At 43.8% G+C, this 17,381-nt stretch overlaps 1 protein-coding gene across 47 annotated transcripts in view; it reads right to left on the reverse strand.

Moving 5' to 3' along the window:
• Positions 1-17,381, reverse strand: part of LOC116444642 (ankyrin-2-like) — a 278,123-nt gene that overhangs the window by 63,873 nt on the left and 196,869 nt on the right. For 38 of the 47 annotated variants that reach the window (XM_032110205.1, XM_032110209.1, XM_032110208.1 and 35 more), the window contains 12 exons: positions 16,737-16,934; positions 13,825-13,923; positions 13,553-13,651; positions 11,027-11,125; positions 10,611-10,808; positions 8,748-8,846; positions 8,075-8,173; positions 6,512-6,709; positions 5,424-5,522; positions 5,218-5,316; positions 2,535-2,633; positions 293-391 (listed from right to left, as the gene is read on the reverse strand). In XM_032110205.1, coding sequence (XP_031966096.1) covers positions 293-391; positions 2,535-2,633; positions 5,218-5,316; positions 5,424-5,522; positions 6,512-6,709; positions 8,075-8,173; positions 8,748-8,846; positions 10,611-10,808; positions 11,027-11,125; positions 13,553-13,651; positions 13,825-13,923; positions 16,737-16,934 — 1,485 coding nt within the window. The remainder of the gene's footprint in view (positions 1-292; positions 392-2,534; positions 2,634-5,217; positions 5,317-5,423; positions 5,523-6,511; positions 6,710-8,074; positions 8,174-8,747; positions 8,847-10,610; positions 10,809-11,026; positions 11,126-13,552; positions 13,652-13,824; positions 13,924-16,736; positions 16,935-17,381) is intronic. The other 9 variants (XM_032110249.1, XM_032110247.1, XM_032110248.1 and 6 more) reach the window with 2 other exon arrangements.

Here is a 17,381-nt window from a genome sequence, read left to right on the forward strand (position 1 = left end):
CAGCTCAGACCCAGGTCTAGAAACAAGTTTTACTCTGAATTGTTGTTTTCCATCGGTATGCACACAGATTTTGTTCCCTAGCTCAGGGGAGCCTGCTGCCTTGCACACGCTTCCACATGCTTATACGATATACTGAAAGCACTGTAGCAAAAATACGGGGGGGGGTGGGGGGAGAGCTAAAACCCCCTCAAACAAAACAGAAAAGGAAAGAGATGCATGGAGAGCCTGAGGGAAGAGCAAAAAGACAACACTGAGTAAAGAAGAGCAACATTTGAATGCATGTGCAACTCACAGTTGTGGTGGTGGTGATCTCCTCCGTTACAACCTTCAGCGTATCGACCACGGAGATGTATCCCAGGCGCCTGGCGATGGCTAAGGCTGTGTTACCATTCTGAAGGGAAGAGAGAGGGGGAGAGCGCACTGAGAGAGAGGGAGGATTGTGATGTGAACCAATGAGATCACTCTCCACGCTGCATGAGCCAGCATTTCCATCCAAAACAAGGCACAGCCTAGGAAAATCACGGCTTTTTTACCGTTACATCTGACTCCGTCTTTGTAACTTCTTTAAGACTATAGCCCAAACTGCCATGGTAACACAACACACTTACATCTGCCAGCAATTCCAAATACTACAGCGCTGTATGGTTTAACCCTTCAGGGTTCGCATTCCACTACACAGCCTGTCTCGCCTGCAGAAGTTTGGGGTTTATTTTGCAGAAATACACTTTTAAAAAATAAAAAGTATTTTAACCTCTTACACTTTCACTCCCAGTTGAAACTGTTACACCTTTCCCAGGTACAATTCCTTACCTGGGGAATACAAAATTACAGCTGTGCTGTCCCCATATACTCCTATTCCTTCATACAACAAAAATGTATCTCCACTAACAGTTCACAAAAGCTAATGATTTAACAAATACAAACCACAAAAGGCTTGGGAGTGAGGAATTATAGTTCCATTTAAATACACTTATTTGCAGTTTGAATGTTGATAATATGGAGACATGTCATTCATCAAATGGACATTAAAATAATTTAGCAAGAGTTTAGGCCTATTTATCCCCATTTCATCTCCTGGAACACTGGCAGTCCAGAGTCCCCCTGTCACTCAGCCTGGGGAGGGGAGCAAGGAATGTGTTCTGTGGTTCTTTGTAAAGAGTTCTACACAGAATTTTTCCATGCTATTTTGCACTGAAGCAAGGGACAACATGCTGTCCCTCCTGAGGCATCATGAACTGTCACTGTACTGCTCTTTGCACAGAAATGATTTCTCCTGTGACCCCACTGCACCATGGGCAGGGTTATCAGCCTGAGGCTCTCTCTTCTTCAGCAAGGGCTTAAGTTATCTACAGTTTAAACTCTTCTGTATTAGTCTAGCTCAGCAACCCTGAAGCAACACCGAGTCTGTGGATTAGCAGCACAAAATGAACAGATTAGCATCTTCACAGCACAAAAAATTTGACTGTTACTTGTCACTTGCACATTAGCTGCTCATACACCACTCCCATATCTCCCTGACAGATGTCTCAGGTTGAAATTCTCTCTTATCTCAAGACAGAGGTTGCTCTGTGTGGACAAGGACAGATCAAGTATCTGAGGAAGCAGCCAACTGTGCAGCAAAGACACATCCCTAAGGCTGCTTGGACTTGGGTTAGATTTGGGCATGACAGCCCCAATATGAGGACTGAAATCAAGCCAAGAGACCCCCAGCTGAACACGCCAAACAGTACCTACAGCCCCAGAAGATGACTACAGTGGTCTCTCACTTTATGATCAAGTGCACAAACTGGTATTCTGGATAACTTTCACACAAGATTATTCCATGTGATTGTTCCAGGACCGAACACAGCGCCAGTACTGATTTAAGCACACGCTCTAAATGCACATGGAAAACTGATCCACTCTGGGGAATGACAGGAGTTTTGGACACTCTGGCAGTGTTCTAATGATTACCCAATTAGAGGTGACTAATAACAACATCAACTTGACATAGGACAGTCGCATTCCTGGCTCACTGCGGAGAAGGAGCTGTGCCAGGAGCTATTGACGGTCTTTGAGGAGGCATTAACTTCAGTGAACTCAGTAAGAACCTGAAGCAAATCCAGTGGACAGAGGGACAGAAATTTGGGTCGAAATTTAAAAAAAAAAAAAAAAAAAAAAAAAAAAAAAAAAAAAAAAAAAGGTTCTGAACTGCCCTCGATTTTTATGGGAAACTCCTTCTGGAGATATCAATTTCCAGACAAAAGCATTGAGGCAGAGAGAAACTGAATGAGCCTGGCACAGCCAGCTGTGGCCAGCCTGATCCTGCAGCTCAGTATCTGCTTCTCTGCCTCATGTTTAGCTTAGTGCACAGTTAGGTCAGATGTGAACTACCTTAAGAGGATAAGGAAAAGCAAAGGAAATTACATTTCCACATATGACAACCAGCTGTACGAGGAATACTTTCACCAAAACAATGCCTTGCTCTTGAGTCTAAGGAGGGAAAGTAAAGAACTGTCCAGGGAAACAAGTTCCCAGTGACACGTCAGACTTACAGTGGTGATGGCGTTGGGCTTGGCCCCATGCTGCAGCAGAACATTGATGATGTGAGTGTGGCCTTGCTGAGCAGCCTGGTGAAGAGGGGTGTACCCATTCTGTTATCCACGGTGGTGACAGCAAAAGCAAACGAAGAACAAGAACCAATCATTAGATCAGACACTGCACTTGGCTTCCTTCTGCTCCTTTTGAGACATTTTAAACATAAATTATGACATCAACCCAAAAATAATAAACCTTCAGTAATAATAATTCTCCTTGCCCAGATTAATGAAAATATAAAGGAAGACAATATTCTTATTCAAAAATCATCTCTCTCTCACAATAAAAGAAACCTATGAAAACACTTTTTCCCCCCATTTCCTAAATCAGAGGAAGGTACAATGAAGAACAGCAAAGTTAAAGGGGCATGCTGAGAGCATAGAATTATAGCTGAGAGGCAGAGAACATTGCTCTTCCTCTCACATCCTAGTTTTCAACAGAGGCCCCAAGATTTGCCTCTAGAATATCTGAGTCAATTAAAAACACACATAATTTTTAACAACAGTGATTAAAGCCTATTTGCTTCCTAAAAGGCTAACAACATATACCTATTACAAATGTCAATCAATTTGAGCTTCACTTTTATCTCCAAAAGGCTGGACCAAGTTGTAATTACACTTAGAAACACGTACACAGTGTCTGCATTAATAAACATACTTAGTTCAATTTACTCATCTGCTCCAGTGATTTGTTCTCGTGCCTCCCAACACAGAAACATAACCTAAACGTGCGTAAACTGCCTAATCTGAGATGGTATTGTATAAGTCCAGTCAGGCAACTGATTTACAAAATTATTTGCAATTGGCTTTAAAAGCAGGCAGAGAAGAAACTGGAAGAAAACCCTGGGTTGATCTCATTGTACACTTACATAAGGCCTGGGGCAGGCTCTGAAAATGTGCTCTGAGAGTTATCTCTGCTGCAAACAAACAGATGCCAGTAATGCTTTGCACTGCTAATTATAGACAGTGATAGTTCAAAACTGTTACAGTTCTTATACTGACAGAGTGAGTGCATGGCCTGCTAAGAACTACTGCCTACTGTAGGTTCTAGTGGCAAGCAGATTCACTATCTTTACTTAAATACTAGCGCAGTCCTTCAAAAATACAATTCATGTGTTCCTTGCACAAAGCATTGTGCGGGCTTTCTCTAGTTAAGGCCCAAGTTGCAACAGGGGTTATTCACTCTTTAACATGCCTGTCTTGAATCCAGGACTTATTCTTTAAACTAAGTCCACAACACCAGTTGACAGATTGCCAGTATTATTAGTGGTCCCTAGGTGTGAGATTTTGGAGAACTACTTCCTCATACAAACTTGCTGACTGTAATGAAACTATTCTAAATAAGTAAAATACCTGGATGAATGGAATCAATCTGTCCCAGTGGCCCTTTAAACACAAAGAGAGACCTAATACTAAAGACATGACTTTGTCTGTCCCTTGAGTTAGCCTCCAAATACCTCAGCTGAATGTCTTGGCAGCCGTAGTTTGGATCCTGCTAGTGTCTGCTTTATTAATTCTCATCAGCTGTTTGTTCAGTAGTGTTGCCCGTCCTTTCGGAATCCCTGAGTTCTGCCCATTGATTCTAGGTGATCCCATGAGGGATGGGCTAGAGACTCTTATTTATTTACTTGGCTGTTTCTTACCACATTGAGCTGTGACCACGGTGACAAAATAATGCTTCTCTGAGAAACGAATCATCCCACAGGTCCCAGCTGGGGACATGGGAGCTGACCAGAGGGACCAGCAGACTACAAGCCAGAGATTTTGATGAAATTTAAAAAATACTGTCAGTGGGCTGCTTCCTGTCGCTCCCAGGACATCCAGCTTGAAGCCAGGAGCCAGCAATTGCCTAAAGTCAGCTTTAACCAAGCCGGAGCCCTGCAGATCCTGAGTTAGCCTTCTCTTTCTGATAAGGGTGATATGGTGATTTCTGGGATGCAACACACTGTTGCTGCCACCAGAACCTCTCTCTGCATTCTCAGAAGATAAACAACTCTTGCTACAAAATGCATCGCATTCAGCTGGTGTGCCCACCAGCTTATCCCAGGAGAAACTGCTGAGGTCAGTGGGCTTTATTCACACTTTGGTAGTCAGGCCCATTTCAGTCTAAGTGGTCAAATTCCCCTCAGAAAACCTCAAACTCTTCTTGAGTAAACCACATTCCCTTACCACAGCTACTTCCTCTCCCAGAGTCATCCCACCCACACACTGAACAGCAGTAATTCTTCCCACTCTTCTCCCAGCATATTGGAGAGAACCTGGCATCACCCTCAAAGAGTCTGAATTGTTACTTAGTAGTTTGGCAGCCCAGTGGTATTACACTGGTGTAAACCATGTGTAAATGAGATCAGGAACAAACTTGTGTTTGCTAGTTTGCAAGTAATAACAAAAAGAAAAACCAATGAAATGGATTCTCTGTGTTATTTTTTCATACACCCAAAGAGCTATCTGGCTTTTCTTTCCTGAACACCACACCATGAGATGGAGCAGAGACAAGGCATTCCATTACAGCTACCGTACATTGACACCTCCCATGCCACAGTTATAGCTCCCAAGGAAAAAAGCACTTATGTCATGTAGGAGTGCTGGGTTACCACATTCAGAATAAATAGCAAAAGCAAAGCAATGGAAAATTCTTTACCTTTGTTTTAGCATTGACATTTGCTCCGTGCTTGAGGAGAAAATTCACCATTTTGATGTTTCCATAGTGACAGGCCACAATTAAAGGTGTATAACCAAGCTACAGGAGGAGAACAAAGAAGTAAAACTGCAAGCTCAGTGGAACATTCCTTGGACAAGGGCAGCAGCCTTTGGCATGCTGGAGACAGAAGCCACTCCATGATTTACCTTTGTCTGAGCATCCTGATTTGCACCGTGTTTGGTGAGTATTTCGGCTACATTCACTTTATCCTCTTGAGCAGCAAGGTGTAAGGATGTCAGTCCAGCCTGGAGATGGAATATAACAAGTAAATAAATAGATAGAAGTAAGAATAAAACCCTACTTTACGTAAGGAATAAAATCTACTTTCCCACTTCTTCATCTTTAAAACATGAACAGATCCTAACTATAGCTTCTGAGTATGGGTGGTGTTTTTAAACAATGCAGAGTCAATACAGCTCCTGTTCCAGCTGACAAACAGCTCCAAAACAATTACATCACCATACCCATAGAGGTCGACTTTCAGGCATCAATGCTCAGATTTGCTACAATAACGTAATTTAGGAAGCTGAGAAGCCCATTAATAAAATGTGCTTCCCACTCCTCAGACAGGAAGGGGAACCTTGACAACAGCAGGCACAAGTCAGAATGAAGACATTAACTCCAGAAATAGATCCCATTCAAATGCCAGAGAAAAGGATGCAGCCTTTAACTGACGCCCCACTGTGATCACACGCAGTGCTTTCCTGTGAACAAGGCCCCGAACAAATTTTGTGTAAGGAATGAAAATCACCTTCTTTCTATCAGCAGAATATATTAACTCCACGCAAGGAGAGACCTGAGCCTTCTAGTCTGACTTGTATGAGCAAAAGCTGCAGGCTTTTCACCTGCATAAATAAGATTTGTATACATCCCTGGATAAACCCAGCGACCCATGAAGATTTACAGCAATGGGTTTTTTTTTGATGACCTTGTTTTCCATAAAAAAGCTGTCATACACAATCATTTAAAAAAAATTGGAAAGGTCTTCCATAGAATTTTTCTTAGTCTACTCCAGTAATACTGTTGTTTTCTTATTTGCCAGAGAATGTAAATTTCTTCACTCAGAAAAAAGGCTGAAGGATAAAAACATTAGGAAAAGAGCCTCTGCTGGCAAGCGCACTGAATTATTTCTGACTGTAGCTCTCAGGTTTCTGGTGCATGTTGTTACGGACACAAACGTCACATCTTACTGGATACTCCCACCCACAATACTTTGTCTCCAAACGTGAATTACCTTTGTTGCCACGTGGATGTTGGATCCTTTCTCCAAAAGCAAAGTCACCATGTCAGTGTGACCTTCCTGGGAGGCCAAATGAAGTGGGGTGACCCCTTGCTTGGTCAAAATGTTGGTATCAGCCCCGTAGTTCAACAGAGTGGTAGCTATCTGCATCTGGTTTTTCTTGGCAGCAATATGCAGAGGCGTATATCCATTCTGACACCAGCCAGGAAACAAAAGGAAAATAAAGTTACCACAACAGCCATATAAGCCTAAGAAGTCAGGCACCATAAAACAGTATTATTTGATGTTACCCCTGCTATTAGAGATTAGAGTTCATTAAATTTTCAAGGCCAGACACATCCCACATGGCCCTGCTGTTCTGTTGCTTTGTCCGTCTGTTATTTTCGCCGCCTAAACCAGATCAAAGCCAGCCCTCACCAGGGTGGGCAGGACTGTTCCACCAATACCTTCAAACTATCTCGAGTTTGACACCTATATTTGGTACAACCTATGTTGCAAAAATCCCTTTTGAGTGATGAGTGACATTCCCCATGATGAGTGATGGGTGCACACTTTTCATCACATTATGCTTTTTCAGAGCATGTGGGTAGAGATGTGTTTGCATATGGAATTTTAATACATGTGCCAGTCACAGGCTGGAAACAGCAATGGGGTGGAATGTTTTTGTGATCGAATTAACCATTTAAGCACAGTAGAATAGCATTTTCTGGCAGTAAGATAACTTCCTAATCGCTTTATAACACATCGTGAGAGAAAAATCCTGGGTGCCAGCACACAGATCCTGTGGGGGTACTTGGCTGAGTTGGCCTGTGGTTGTTTTGTTGGGTATTTTTAAGTGGGAGTTTCCCAAACTACCCTGCTTTCCATGCACTGCTGTGGAAACCACATTCCCAATACAACCCTTGAACGTTTCCTGGAAGCCTGCAGATCAGCAGCTTTGCAGAGAGCAGGACACTCTCTTGTATTGCACCCATCTGGTCACCATTTTCCCCTTTTAGCAGCTTTTGCTTTACACATCGATAGCATACCACCACTCCTACCGCTGGAATGATTAGTGTGCATGGTCGGAATACACATTTCTAAAGTCATTACTAATATTGCACAATAGTGAGGTGACTTCCAGCTGTGACCAAAGCTCTAACAGGGCTGGGTGCCCTCAGGGCTCCACACTGTCCCCTCAGAGCTCCCCTCACCTGCACAGTGATACCACAACACCACTCCTAACCCCAGAACGAAATTTCTAATGCCATTGCTAACATTGCACAATAGCGAAGTAACTTCAGCCGTGACTAAAACTCCGGTGGGACTGAGTCCCCTCAGTGTAAGGGCCGCCCCTCAGGGTCTCCTCAGGGCTGCCCCCACGTACGCACTAACACCACAGCACTGCTCCTAAACATGGAATGAATTCCCCTTGTGCTCGTTCGCCATCTTCCTTGTCGGAATATACATTTCTAACGCCAGTGCCAATGCTGCACGTTAGTGAAGCGACTGGCGGCTGCGCCGCGGCTCCGTCGGGGCCAGCTCCCCCCAGGCTCCCCTCGGGGCGGGCGGGCTCACCTTGGCGGTCGCGTGAGGCGAGGCGCCCTTCTCCAGCAGCAGCAGCGCCACCTTCTGGTTGTCGTAGTGCGCCGCCACGTGCAGCGGCGTGAGGCCGTTCTGAAAGGGCGGGGACGGCGTTAGGGCGTTACGGGACGAGGGCGCGGGCGAGCAACGGCAACGGGAGACGGCGGGGAAACGGGATGGAGGGGACCGGGGTGCGGTGGGATGGAAGGGTCCAGGAGGCTACAAGGGATAGAGGGGATGGGGGGGGGGGGGCAATGGGGATGGACAGCAAGGCCATGGCAGGCAGCTGGCTGTTAGCGGGGAGAAGCAGCGTACCAGGCCAACCAGGGTGGCAGCCGCAGGCTTCCATCACACCACAGCAGGGAAAACCTGGGCTTTGCTCCTGTGTTTATCCATTGGGAATTTAGGTAGCTTGATGATGGAACCGCTGCTTTCTGAGCCACAGATGCATACCTGCCCTCAGAGCAGCCAAGCACCCACCTGCCATGGACCCAAACCCAACATGCTGGGTAGCAGCACTCAGCCATCACCCGGGGGAGACACGACCCCAACAAAGCCACGGTCACCGGGCAAAAGCAGCTGCAGCCCTCTTGGGGTGCATATTTCACACAGTCCTTCCTTAAGGAAGGATCCAACACACGTCTGACTTTTTCTTCCCCAGCAGTACCTTGCCAGCGGAATCGGGACAGGCGCGACGCTGCAGCAGGAGCTTTGCCACTTCCAGGCTCCCATATTTGGCTGCCACATGCAATGGTGTGAATCCCTTCTGAAAAATTCCAGGAGATAAAACACAGACCTGTGTGTTAAAGGTCATGCTGACATCTCTTGTTTAAGAACTATGTGTTAAGCACTTATTCTTCTACCTCAGAATCAACAGCTGAACCTAGGAAGAGCAGCCTCTCTCAAAAGCAGTTTGAGAAGCACGAAACACAATAAAATACTTTCCCTTTTATTATTCTTCCCTATGTATGTGCTGTCAGGCTGGCAGACATTTGTCTGATACAGACTGCACTAGCAACACACACTGCGTGGGGGCAATGAAGGTACTTCTTCAAACTTACACCCCAAATCAGCTTCACCTTTTTTTTTCCACGGTGACAGCTTTAAAAGTATTTCCTGCATCAGTCATTACCAGTAACAATGAAACACCAACTAAATTCATCGAAAAAAACCTCCAAACTCCAAATCTTTTCCTCCATTAGGGTGTGATGAAAAATTATTTGTACTTGGATTTGTGTATTCATACATTCACAGAGTTTTACCAAAGCTAAAAAAAACCCCCTTCTCTTTCCCTGTTTTAATTGGTTAGGAAAGCTCATGGATGTACGACAGTAGGTGGCAGGCTGCACCGCTGCCTGGCAGTACTTCTGGGAAGCTGCAATGACCTATTTGCGTGGCACATAAGTGATGTTTAATGTTTATTATCATTATCATTTAGTTCCATTAATCCCACGTCAGAAGGAGTTTATATTGGGTAATCTCAAACATTTTCAGTTCACAAATCACAGGTCTATAAAGATATTATCTACTAGGCTCCATCTTCTCCTATTCATAATTATAGAATGTTCCTGAAATACTAATTGCCATCGAGCAATATGGGAAATTAGGAAAGTATTTAGTGTATTTTTAGCCATTCTAATGTGGTTTAATAGCTGGATAAAAGGAGAACAGCAAGCACTCCCAGTAATCCATGGATCATAATTTGAAAATTGCTGGTTTAGTCTTTTAAACCATAGAAGACACCCTGTTGTTCATAAGCATGTTTTAAGCTCCAGCTGTAAAACCAAGGGTACTTTTATAAATAGTGAAAAATACGTGATTCTCACTTATCAAATGCTTTAAATTTGGAAAAGATATCTTGGTATATAATTCTCTTCACAGCTATCTATTTTCTTACATGTTCATCTCTGTTAGGAGTCTATTGGTACCATTTTTGGCTAAAAAACCCACTAGTGGTTCTGGAGAGCATGTCTTTTATCATCCCAGACAAAATGGCCTATTGTGTCACATGACACCTCATTTTAGAACCTCATTTTAGAAAACAGATTCAACATGCGATGTGACTGGACAGATGCTGACTTCTATGCTTTAGGAACATTCCTTTCAGCTAGCACAGGGCAGAATTATTTTACTACTTAAGTAAAGAAGGTATTGAAGAATAAAAGGCGGCCTGTTCATAAAGAATGTGTCATTGCCATCCCTTTTTTTGTTTTGGAAATTTAGCCCAAAAAAGCCCTGCCTGTAAGACAAAGGGAGAAACAAGGACATTTTAAACCTGTTGGGACAATGTATTTATCAAGAACTGCATTTGGCTTCAGTGGGAACCAAACCCAATTTTAGATGACAGCAAAATAAGTTGAAATTTGATTAACTTGTGATACATTACTCCAGTCTACTGAATTGTTGCCGATTAAATAAGAACAAAATAAAAGGCCCAAACAACTTAATTTCTCAGCGTGAAAGCACACTCATCACAGCACAGACCTCCTCCTGTGCCACTGGCACACGGATCTGAAGCGTTCTGCCTTACCTTGGTGGACATGGAGTGTGAGGCACCAGCCTCAAGGAGCACGGAGGCGACGTCGAGCTGCCCCTCGCGGGCAGAGATGTGCAGCGGGGTGTAGCCGTTGGTGGTGGCGGCATCGGGGTGGGCCATGTGCTGCAGCAGCAGCTGCACGATCTCCGTCTTGCCCAGGCGAGAGGCGATGTGCAGCGGGGTCTGTTCTTCCTACAACTCAAATCGAGTGGGTTGTTAGCGCGGGTGGAGCCACCCTGAGCACACTCCTCTTCCTTGCTCCCCCCCAGACCTTCCTACGCATTTGTCTTGCACACTCGTAGGAAGTGATAACAATAAAAACGGACTAATGGAGGAGAGGGAAGTGGTGAGTGACTGCTTCAGCCATGGTTTTAAGAAGAAGCAAAAAATATTGCAAGCAGAACACCTACCCTGGCTCGAGCATCAACCAGGGCCCCATTCCTCAGGAGGCAGCGAACCACTTCCACCTGCCCGGCGCGTGCCGCCATGTGCAAAGCAGTTTCTCCACGCTGCAGGAGAGCAAAAGCATATCAGTGTCCTAAACCTCCACGAAGAAAGAGCTTTGCCAGTGTCAGTCCCACCCATGACAACTTGTGCTGAGACCCAGCCTTCTGGCCTCCTCCTGAGACTCTGGCTCCAGCCCCAAGGTGGGGTGTGAGTATGTGTCACTGTACCTGGGGATGCCTTGGTTTGGCAGCTGGGCAATCCCAGACAAACATAACCTCAGCCACTGAGGGACAGAATGAAAATCCCAGCTTCAGAAAATTCGGTCAGGTAGACTTGCTCTGGTCACATACGCCCCTCAGCTTTCTATGTAACAGGGCATCAGCTCACGCGCCGCACGGGAGATGAGAGCACACTGAGCCTGTGTCTCTCCAGGGATTGCATGGCACAGGAGCCTCAAGATGGAAGGGGATATTCTTCCAGATGGTACCTTCCTGCACACTGTGTAGAGCTGGCAGCATTAAGAAGGCCTTGCAATGGCTGAGCACAACTCAGCCAGCACATGAAACGTGTAAAATCTGTGCTCAGCATTGTGGCTCTGTCTCCAGGCTGTGAAATCAATCTTGTTTCAAGCCTTTTGTAGCTCATAGAACTTGAAGAATATGAAATTTTGAAAAGCTGACTGGAGTGATATGGAATTCCAGATCAGGAATATTCAAAGCATTTACTTTTTGCATAGGTTTCCCAAGAAACACTGAAAATGAGGGTTCCTTGAGGATAGCATTCCTAGTTTAACTGGGCTCTCTTCTTGGAGTGCAGTGTCCCAAAGTGGACTGAAACGGTCCTTGTGCAGCTCTCACCAGTATCTGGTACATCAGGTCCTGGGACAGCTCCACAACCAGGAGCTCTATTCATCTATCATGAGTACACAGCAGGACTCATCATTTATCGTGTTAATTGTTAATTTTTCTTACACCAGACCTGGAGAATATTGTGTTGTAAGGTCTTTATGCCCTCGATTATCAATTGAGGTGAAACTGCCAAAATGAACACGCTAGTCAAAACCTTTTACATCAGAATCAGGAATCACACCTTCTTGTCCTTGTCTAGATGTAGGAAAAGAAGCAGCCTAAGCTTGCCTGCTAATTAATTACAGCAAACCCTCTTAACCAGGACTTGATTTATCTTTTCATTCTTAAATTAACATTATACTACTACCTGTGACTACCAAGTATGCAACAAACAAAATCCCACTGCCCTAGCTACAAATCTTAATAATTCCATCTATATATAAAGTTTATTACCTGAAGAATGAGCTGTTTAAGAGGTGAAAAACACTCTAAAGATTATATTTCTACAATGACCCTTTTGTGCCTGAATTAGCAAAGCAATTTAGGTTTTGGAAACAGTAATTCAACAGGGAACCTCAGCTTACCAAGTGAAAGCCAAGACATCTGTGTAGCAGAAATTGTAAAGTGTTAAACTTTGCACACAAATGTCTGGTAACACAATATTTTTAACTGCTTCCACAAGAATTTTGCGGGGTTTTTTTATTATTAATAAAGTTCTTATATAAAAACTGCTTCTATAAAAGAAGTATGAAAAGTCTGTTTTAATGATTCACATAAACAAGTCCGCATGCTCAACAATTTTACTGGGTTCCATGTAAGATTTTTCCAACTGAGAAAAACTAGTGAGTCCACTGTACCTGGATTACCAAATTTTTGTTGGTTTTGTTGTTGGTAACACTTACCTATAACCTTACATACTGTAAAAAGCTGCTTTCAAAGTACAAGTGGCTCCCAAGTTGAATATTTGTTTATACTGACAAATTCAAACAGTAAAATATATTATGAAATACATCTCAGAAAATCATAATGCTGTTTTTGTTGTTATTTTTCTTGGTAACTAGAGGCTGTTGGTATACAAACACTGATTTCTGTGGTAAGTCAGGTTCTGCATTTTGTGCTATCTCCCAAAGGTCACATTTTCCAGATTTAAACACCAGTTCCTGGAATTTCCCGTCTAAGAAGAACAACTTGAGTTTCCCAGTTTTGCTTTTTGTTTATAATTGTTGGGGTTTAAGCATTTTATACTCTTTCACTGACAGGAATGACACAATTTCATGACAGCCAGTGAAGTTATGCAGGCAGAAATTAGAGCCATTTGGACTTGAATTTCATCCTTCAGAACGGAAACACAGAATTTGTGGGATTTGGCTTATAATCCACTTTGGATGTTTTTGGTGAGCTTTATCCATTTCTAAGGAAAACTTTACCTACTCAAGCATTGTTGTAGAATACACGAAAACAGAGATGGCTTATAATGACACATACAGCCATCACTTTCCCCTCTTCACTAGAAGTGCTACAATAATTTGTCCTAGAATGCAATAAAGTGTCACTAAAATGTGACCTTGGGTTGAGCCACATGGTAGCCCAGAGACTCTCTGTGGGTCCTGAGCAGATGGTTCTAGTGAAAGCCATACTCACAATGTTAGTGACATCGGGAGAGGCTCCGTTCTGCAGCAGAAGGAGGACTATGTTCAAGTGGCCCATAAATGCAGCCACGTGTATTGGTGTGAGGCCCGACTGCGAAACAAAGCAAGAGCAGTTTTACTCCTCTGCACGGTTGGAGGGATGGGCTTCTTCGTTTAAATAAAACATACAGGAAAGTGAGGCATGACAGGAGAGACAGAAAAAAGGAAGCAAAAGAGGAGAGAGAGAGAAGGAATGTTTCTTCAGGACATGAAGCATTTTGCTACCTCTGTTATAGCCTGGATTGAAGCCCCATATTTCACCAGGAGTTCCATGACTTTGATGCGATTTTTCTTGCAGGCAATGTGCAGTGGAGTAAAACCATTCTGTGCAAAAGACAGTGGTGTTAGTTAGAAACATGCAGCTACACTTCCCACACAGCTTCATGCTGGCACGCTGGGAGCACGAGGGTTAGGCTACCACAAACAACTGTTCTTTAAGCACAACAGGTTATGAATTACAGACATCTCCCACTATCTGAGGCACAACAAAGCAGTGCTGCTGCTTTCTTCCCAGGCAGGGGAGAGAAAGTGAACCTCTGCCTCCACACTTCACGTACACATACGCCCACCCTGACTGCCAACTGTACGTGTGTGCATGTGGTTCCTGAGGCTGCACATGTGTCTGTAAGGGGCACTCACAGTGCTTCCCAAGATTGCCTAACACAAGGGAAATCTAAGAAATTACAGAGATCACTTTGGAATCAGTGCCTTTATAAAGCATTTCCTATACCGCCATAGGAGAACCATGGAATCACAGAAGGTTTGGGTCGGAAAAGCCCATCTTGTTCCACATCCTACCACATGCAGGGACACCTTCCACTAGACCAAGTTACTCCAAGCTCCATCCAACCTGGCCTTGGACACTTCCACGGACAGGGCAGCCACAGCTTCTCTGGGCAACCTGTGCCAGGGCTTCCCCACTCTCACAGGGAAGAATTTCTCCCTAATATCTAACCTAAATCTACTCTCTTTCAGTTTGAAGCCACTTAAACTGAGAAAGAGAGGAATAGAGTACTTCTTCCAGATTCCACCTTAATTTGTCTTTTTACTTATAATCTAAGCATCTGTGTGTATTTAGTTTTATATTTATACATCAACCTAAGGTGTAATATCCACGTTTAAGTGTGTGTGTACCTTAAATAAAGAACCACTCCTTCAGCTGTGGTGACATGATAATCTGATGACCATTAATGCAGGTTAAGTGTGTGCCTGAAGCTGAACAAGCACATTACTCACCACACGTGAACATTTTAGTGAAAAGCGCAGGTAACGTTTTTTAGATAATGTTGAAAAATTGCTCCATTTTCTAACGAAGAGGATCAGTACTGCCAAACAAGCAACCAGCAGTAACCAGAACCTAGCAGTGAAATCTTAGTTTATGGGAAGAGATAATCACATGGCAATTACTCTACAGGCTGTTTCTGTTAAAGGAAATGTTAATTACTAGTTGATTTGAAGGTGCTTTAAAGCATATACACATTGAAAAAGCTGAGAACTCACATAGTGCTTGTATGCCCAAAGCATTCTGCAAACATTAACAATTATTTTCATAAATGTAGCTGAAAATTAATTCTTTGTAATATTTATTCCACTACCAGACTCTGCTGTATTTTATTACTCTTTCTCCAATTTCTGAAGAAAGAATCAAAACCATTTGATATTTTACCTCCCACACAACAGCTCTCAATATGTTTCTAAGGGAGTTTTAGTGTTTCAGAAGTTTGCACATTTTTCACTGAATTTTACCACCTCAGTTGATTTAATTTTGCTACTTCTATTTAAGTCGGGAACAGTTTGATGGGGGAGAGGAGAAGGCAAAAAAAAATGTATCACTAACAGAAATTATGAGCTTCATTTAATGTATTAAACACTATCAACAAGCCAGAGGCGACAAGTCCCTGATGGGAGAGAGAGAAAATGAGTGTGGCAGGGGGGAGAGAAAACCAGTTTGATGGGAAGAGAGCAGAGGCCTGAGGGTGTTCTCCTTTTGTTTCAGATGTTTCACAGGGAGGGGAACAGAAGATATACTTCTGGTCGTGGAAGGAAAGAAAGATGATGTAGGGGGTATGTGTGGGTGGCTGAGGAAAAGTGCAGCTAGAGATAATCAGAAGACTGGCGAGAAAAACAAGAAAGGATGGAAACAGTGTCAAAAAAGATCAACCAAGTGAACATGGCACTGAGAAAGACAAAGCAAGAAAAGTACAAGAGGAGGAAGCAAAGGGGGCTATGGGATTTGTGGGTATAGAAGGGCCAAGAAAAATGAGATGGCAGAAGAAAATGGTGTCAGTTCCAAGGAAGTAAAGGATAGGGAGAGCCTACACAGAAAAACAGTGGATCCTACTGTGGGCAGGAAGCTGGGGAAGGCATCCGAGTGCCCTGCAGTGGGAGTTCTGTGAAGGCCCCCAGTGCAGCAGGCAATGGCAGAACTCCGGCCACTCAGGAGCATCTCAAGTGTTCACAGACTCTCTCCTTCCCTGACAGAGTGCAGTATATTGGTACATGAACTCCCAGGCAGCTAACAGTTCCTAGCAGAGAAAACTGAAATCTTGACTGGCTTTGGATACATTAAAGACTCTTGAAATGTTTCCAGAATCAAATGTGATGTTTTTCTTCTTATTAGGGGCAATGGTTCGATCAGAGAGTGAAAGGAATCATACCTGGTGTCTTGTAAGCGTAAGAACTGCTTTTTGCAAAGAAAGAAAAATGGCACCTACAGAAGAAAATGTCATAATTTGATAAATGCAGAAATATTAGGTTTTTATATGATTTCCCTATGCCAATTAACTTACTGAATCAGTTGAAAACTCAAATTATTCGTGTATTGTACACCAGGTATGGAAAACTGCACCATGAATTCAATAAAACACCAATGCATACATCAACATCAGCTAGAAGCAGCTCTGATTTTAGGGACTCTGCAGAGCTTCCAGACCTGACACTACAGACACTTGCAACAGGATGTATTCCATGACCGGGCCTAAGGATACAAGGCACAGCGCTGGTAACCAGCAGGTGTGACACCCCTATGGCTGCTGCACCTATTTAAGGCTGTGGAGTTTGCTGACAGTTCTCACTTAGCTTTCCTGGTAAGAGCTACTGGCCAGCTTTGTTACGTGAGCCAGGTGGGACAGGTTTACCAGGGCACGGGCGTTGGGGTTGGCTCTCTTGTCCAGCAGGAGTTTGGTGACTCGGTAGTGGCCACAGTGAGCAGCCACATGCAGGGCAGTCAGGTAGTCCAGCGTCACATCATCCACAGGAGCCTTGTGCTGCAGCAGGTGCTTGACACATTCCACGTGGTCCCCCTGGGCTGCCATGTGGAGTGGGGAGAGTCCATTCTGTGACAAAAGAGAACAGAACAGCAACTTCTAGTAACCCCCGCTTAGACTGGGGCACGTATAAGGAGGACATCTGTTGTTGTGAGGTGCTGCTCAGTGGGCTCTGCTATTACACAAGGATCTTCCTCTTATCAGTTTCACCAAAGAGACAGAATTTGTAAGAAATGCATTAATTCTATATGTGTGTTTTCCAGATACGAAGAAGAACACATTGAAATAATTTTCCAAGTAAAAACAATTAGGATCCTTGTTATCTTACATGAAGGATCAGGAAGTATGCACCAGGAATCACCTCTCAGGAGTGACTGACCCAGCTTCCACATCTGTGTATCCTACAGTCTCAGGAAGCAACACAAGGGAAGTGCTGGCAGTAGCACTCCACATCATGTGTGTAGTCTGGTATTACAGAGAGGAGCAAACAAGTGTATGCTTTTCATATATTTGGAA

Source organism: Corvus moneduloides, chromosome 5 (genome assembly GCF_009650955.1).
Source record: "Corvus moneduloides isolate bCorMon1 chromosome 5, bCorMon1.pri, whole genome shotgun sequence".
NCBI classification, from domain to species: domain Eukaryota; kingdom Metazoa; phylum Chordata; class Aves; order Passeriformes; family Corvidae; genus Corvus; species Corvus moneduloides.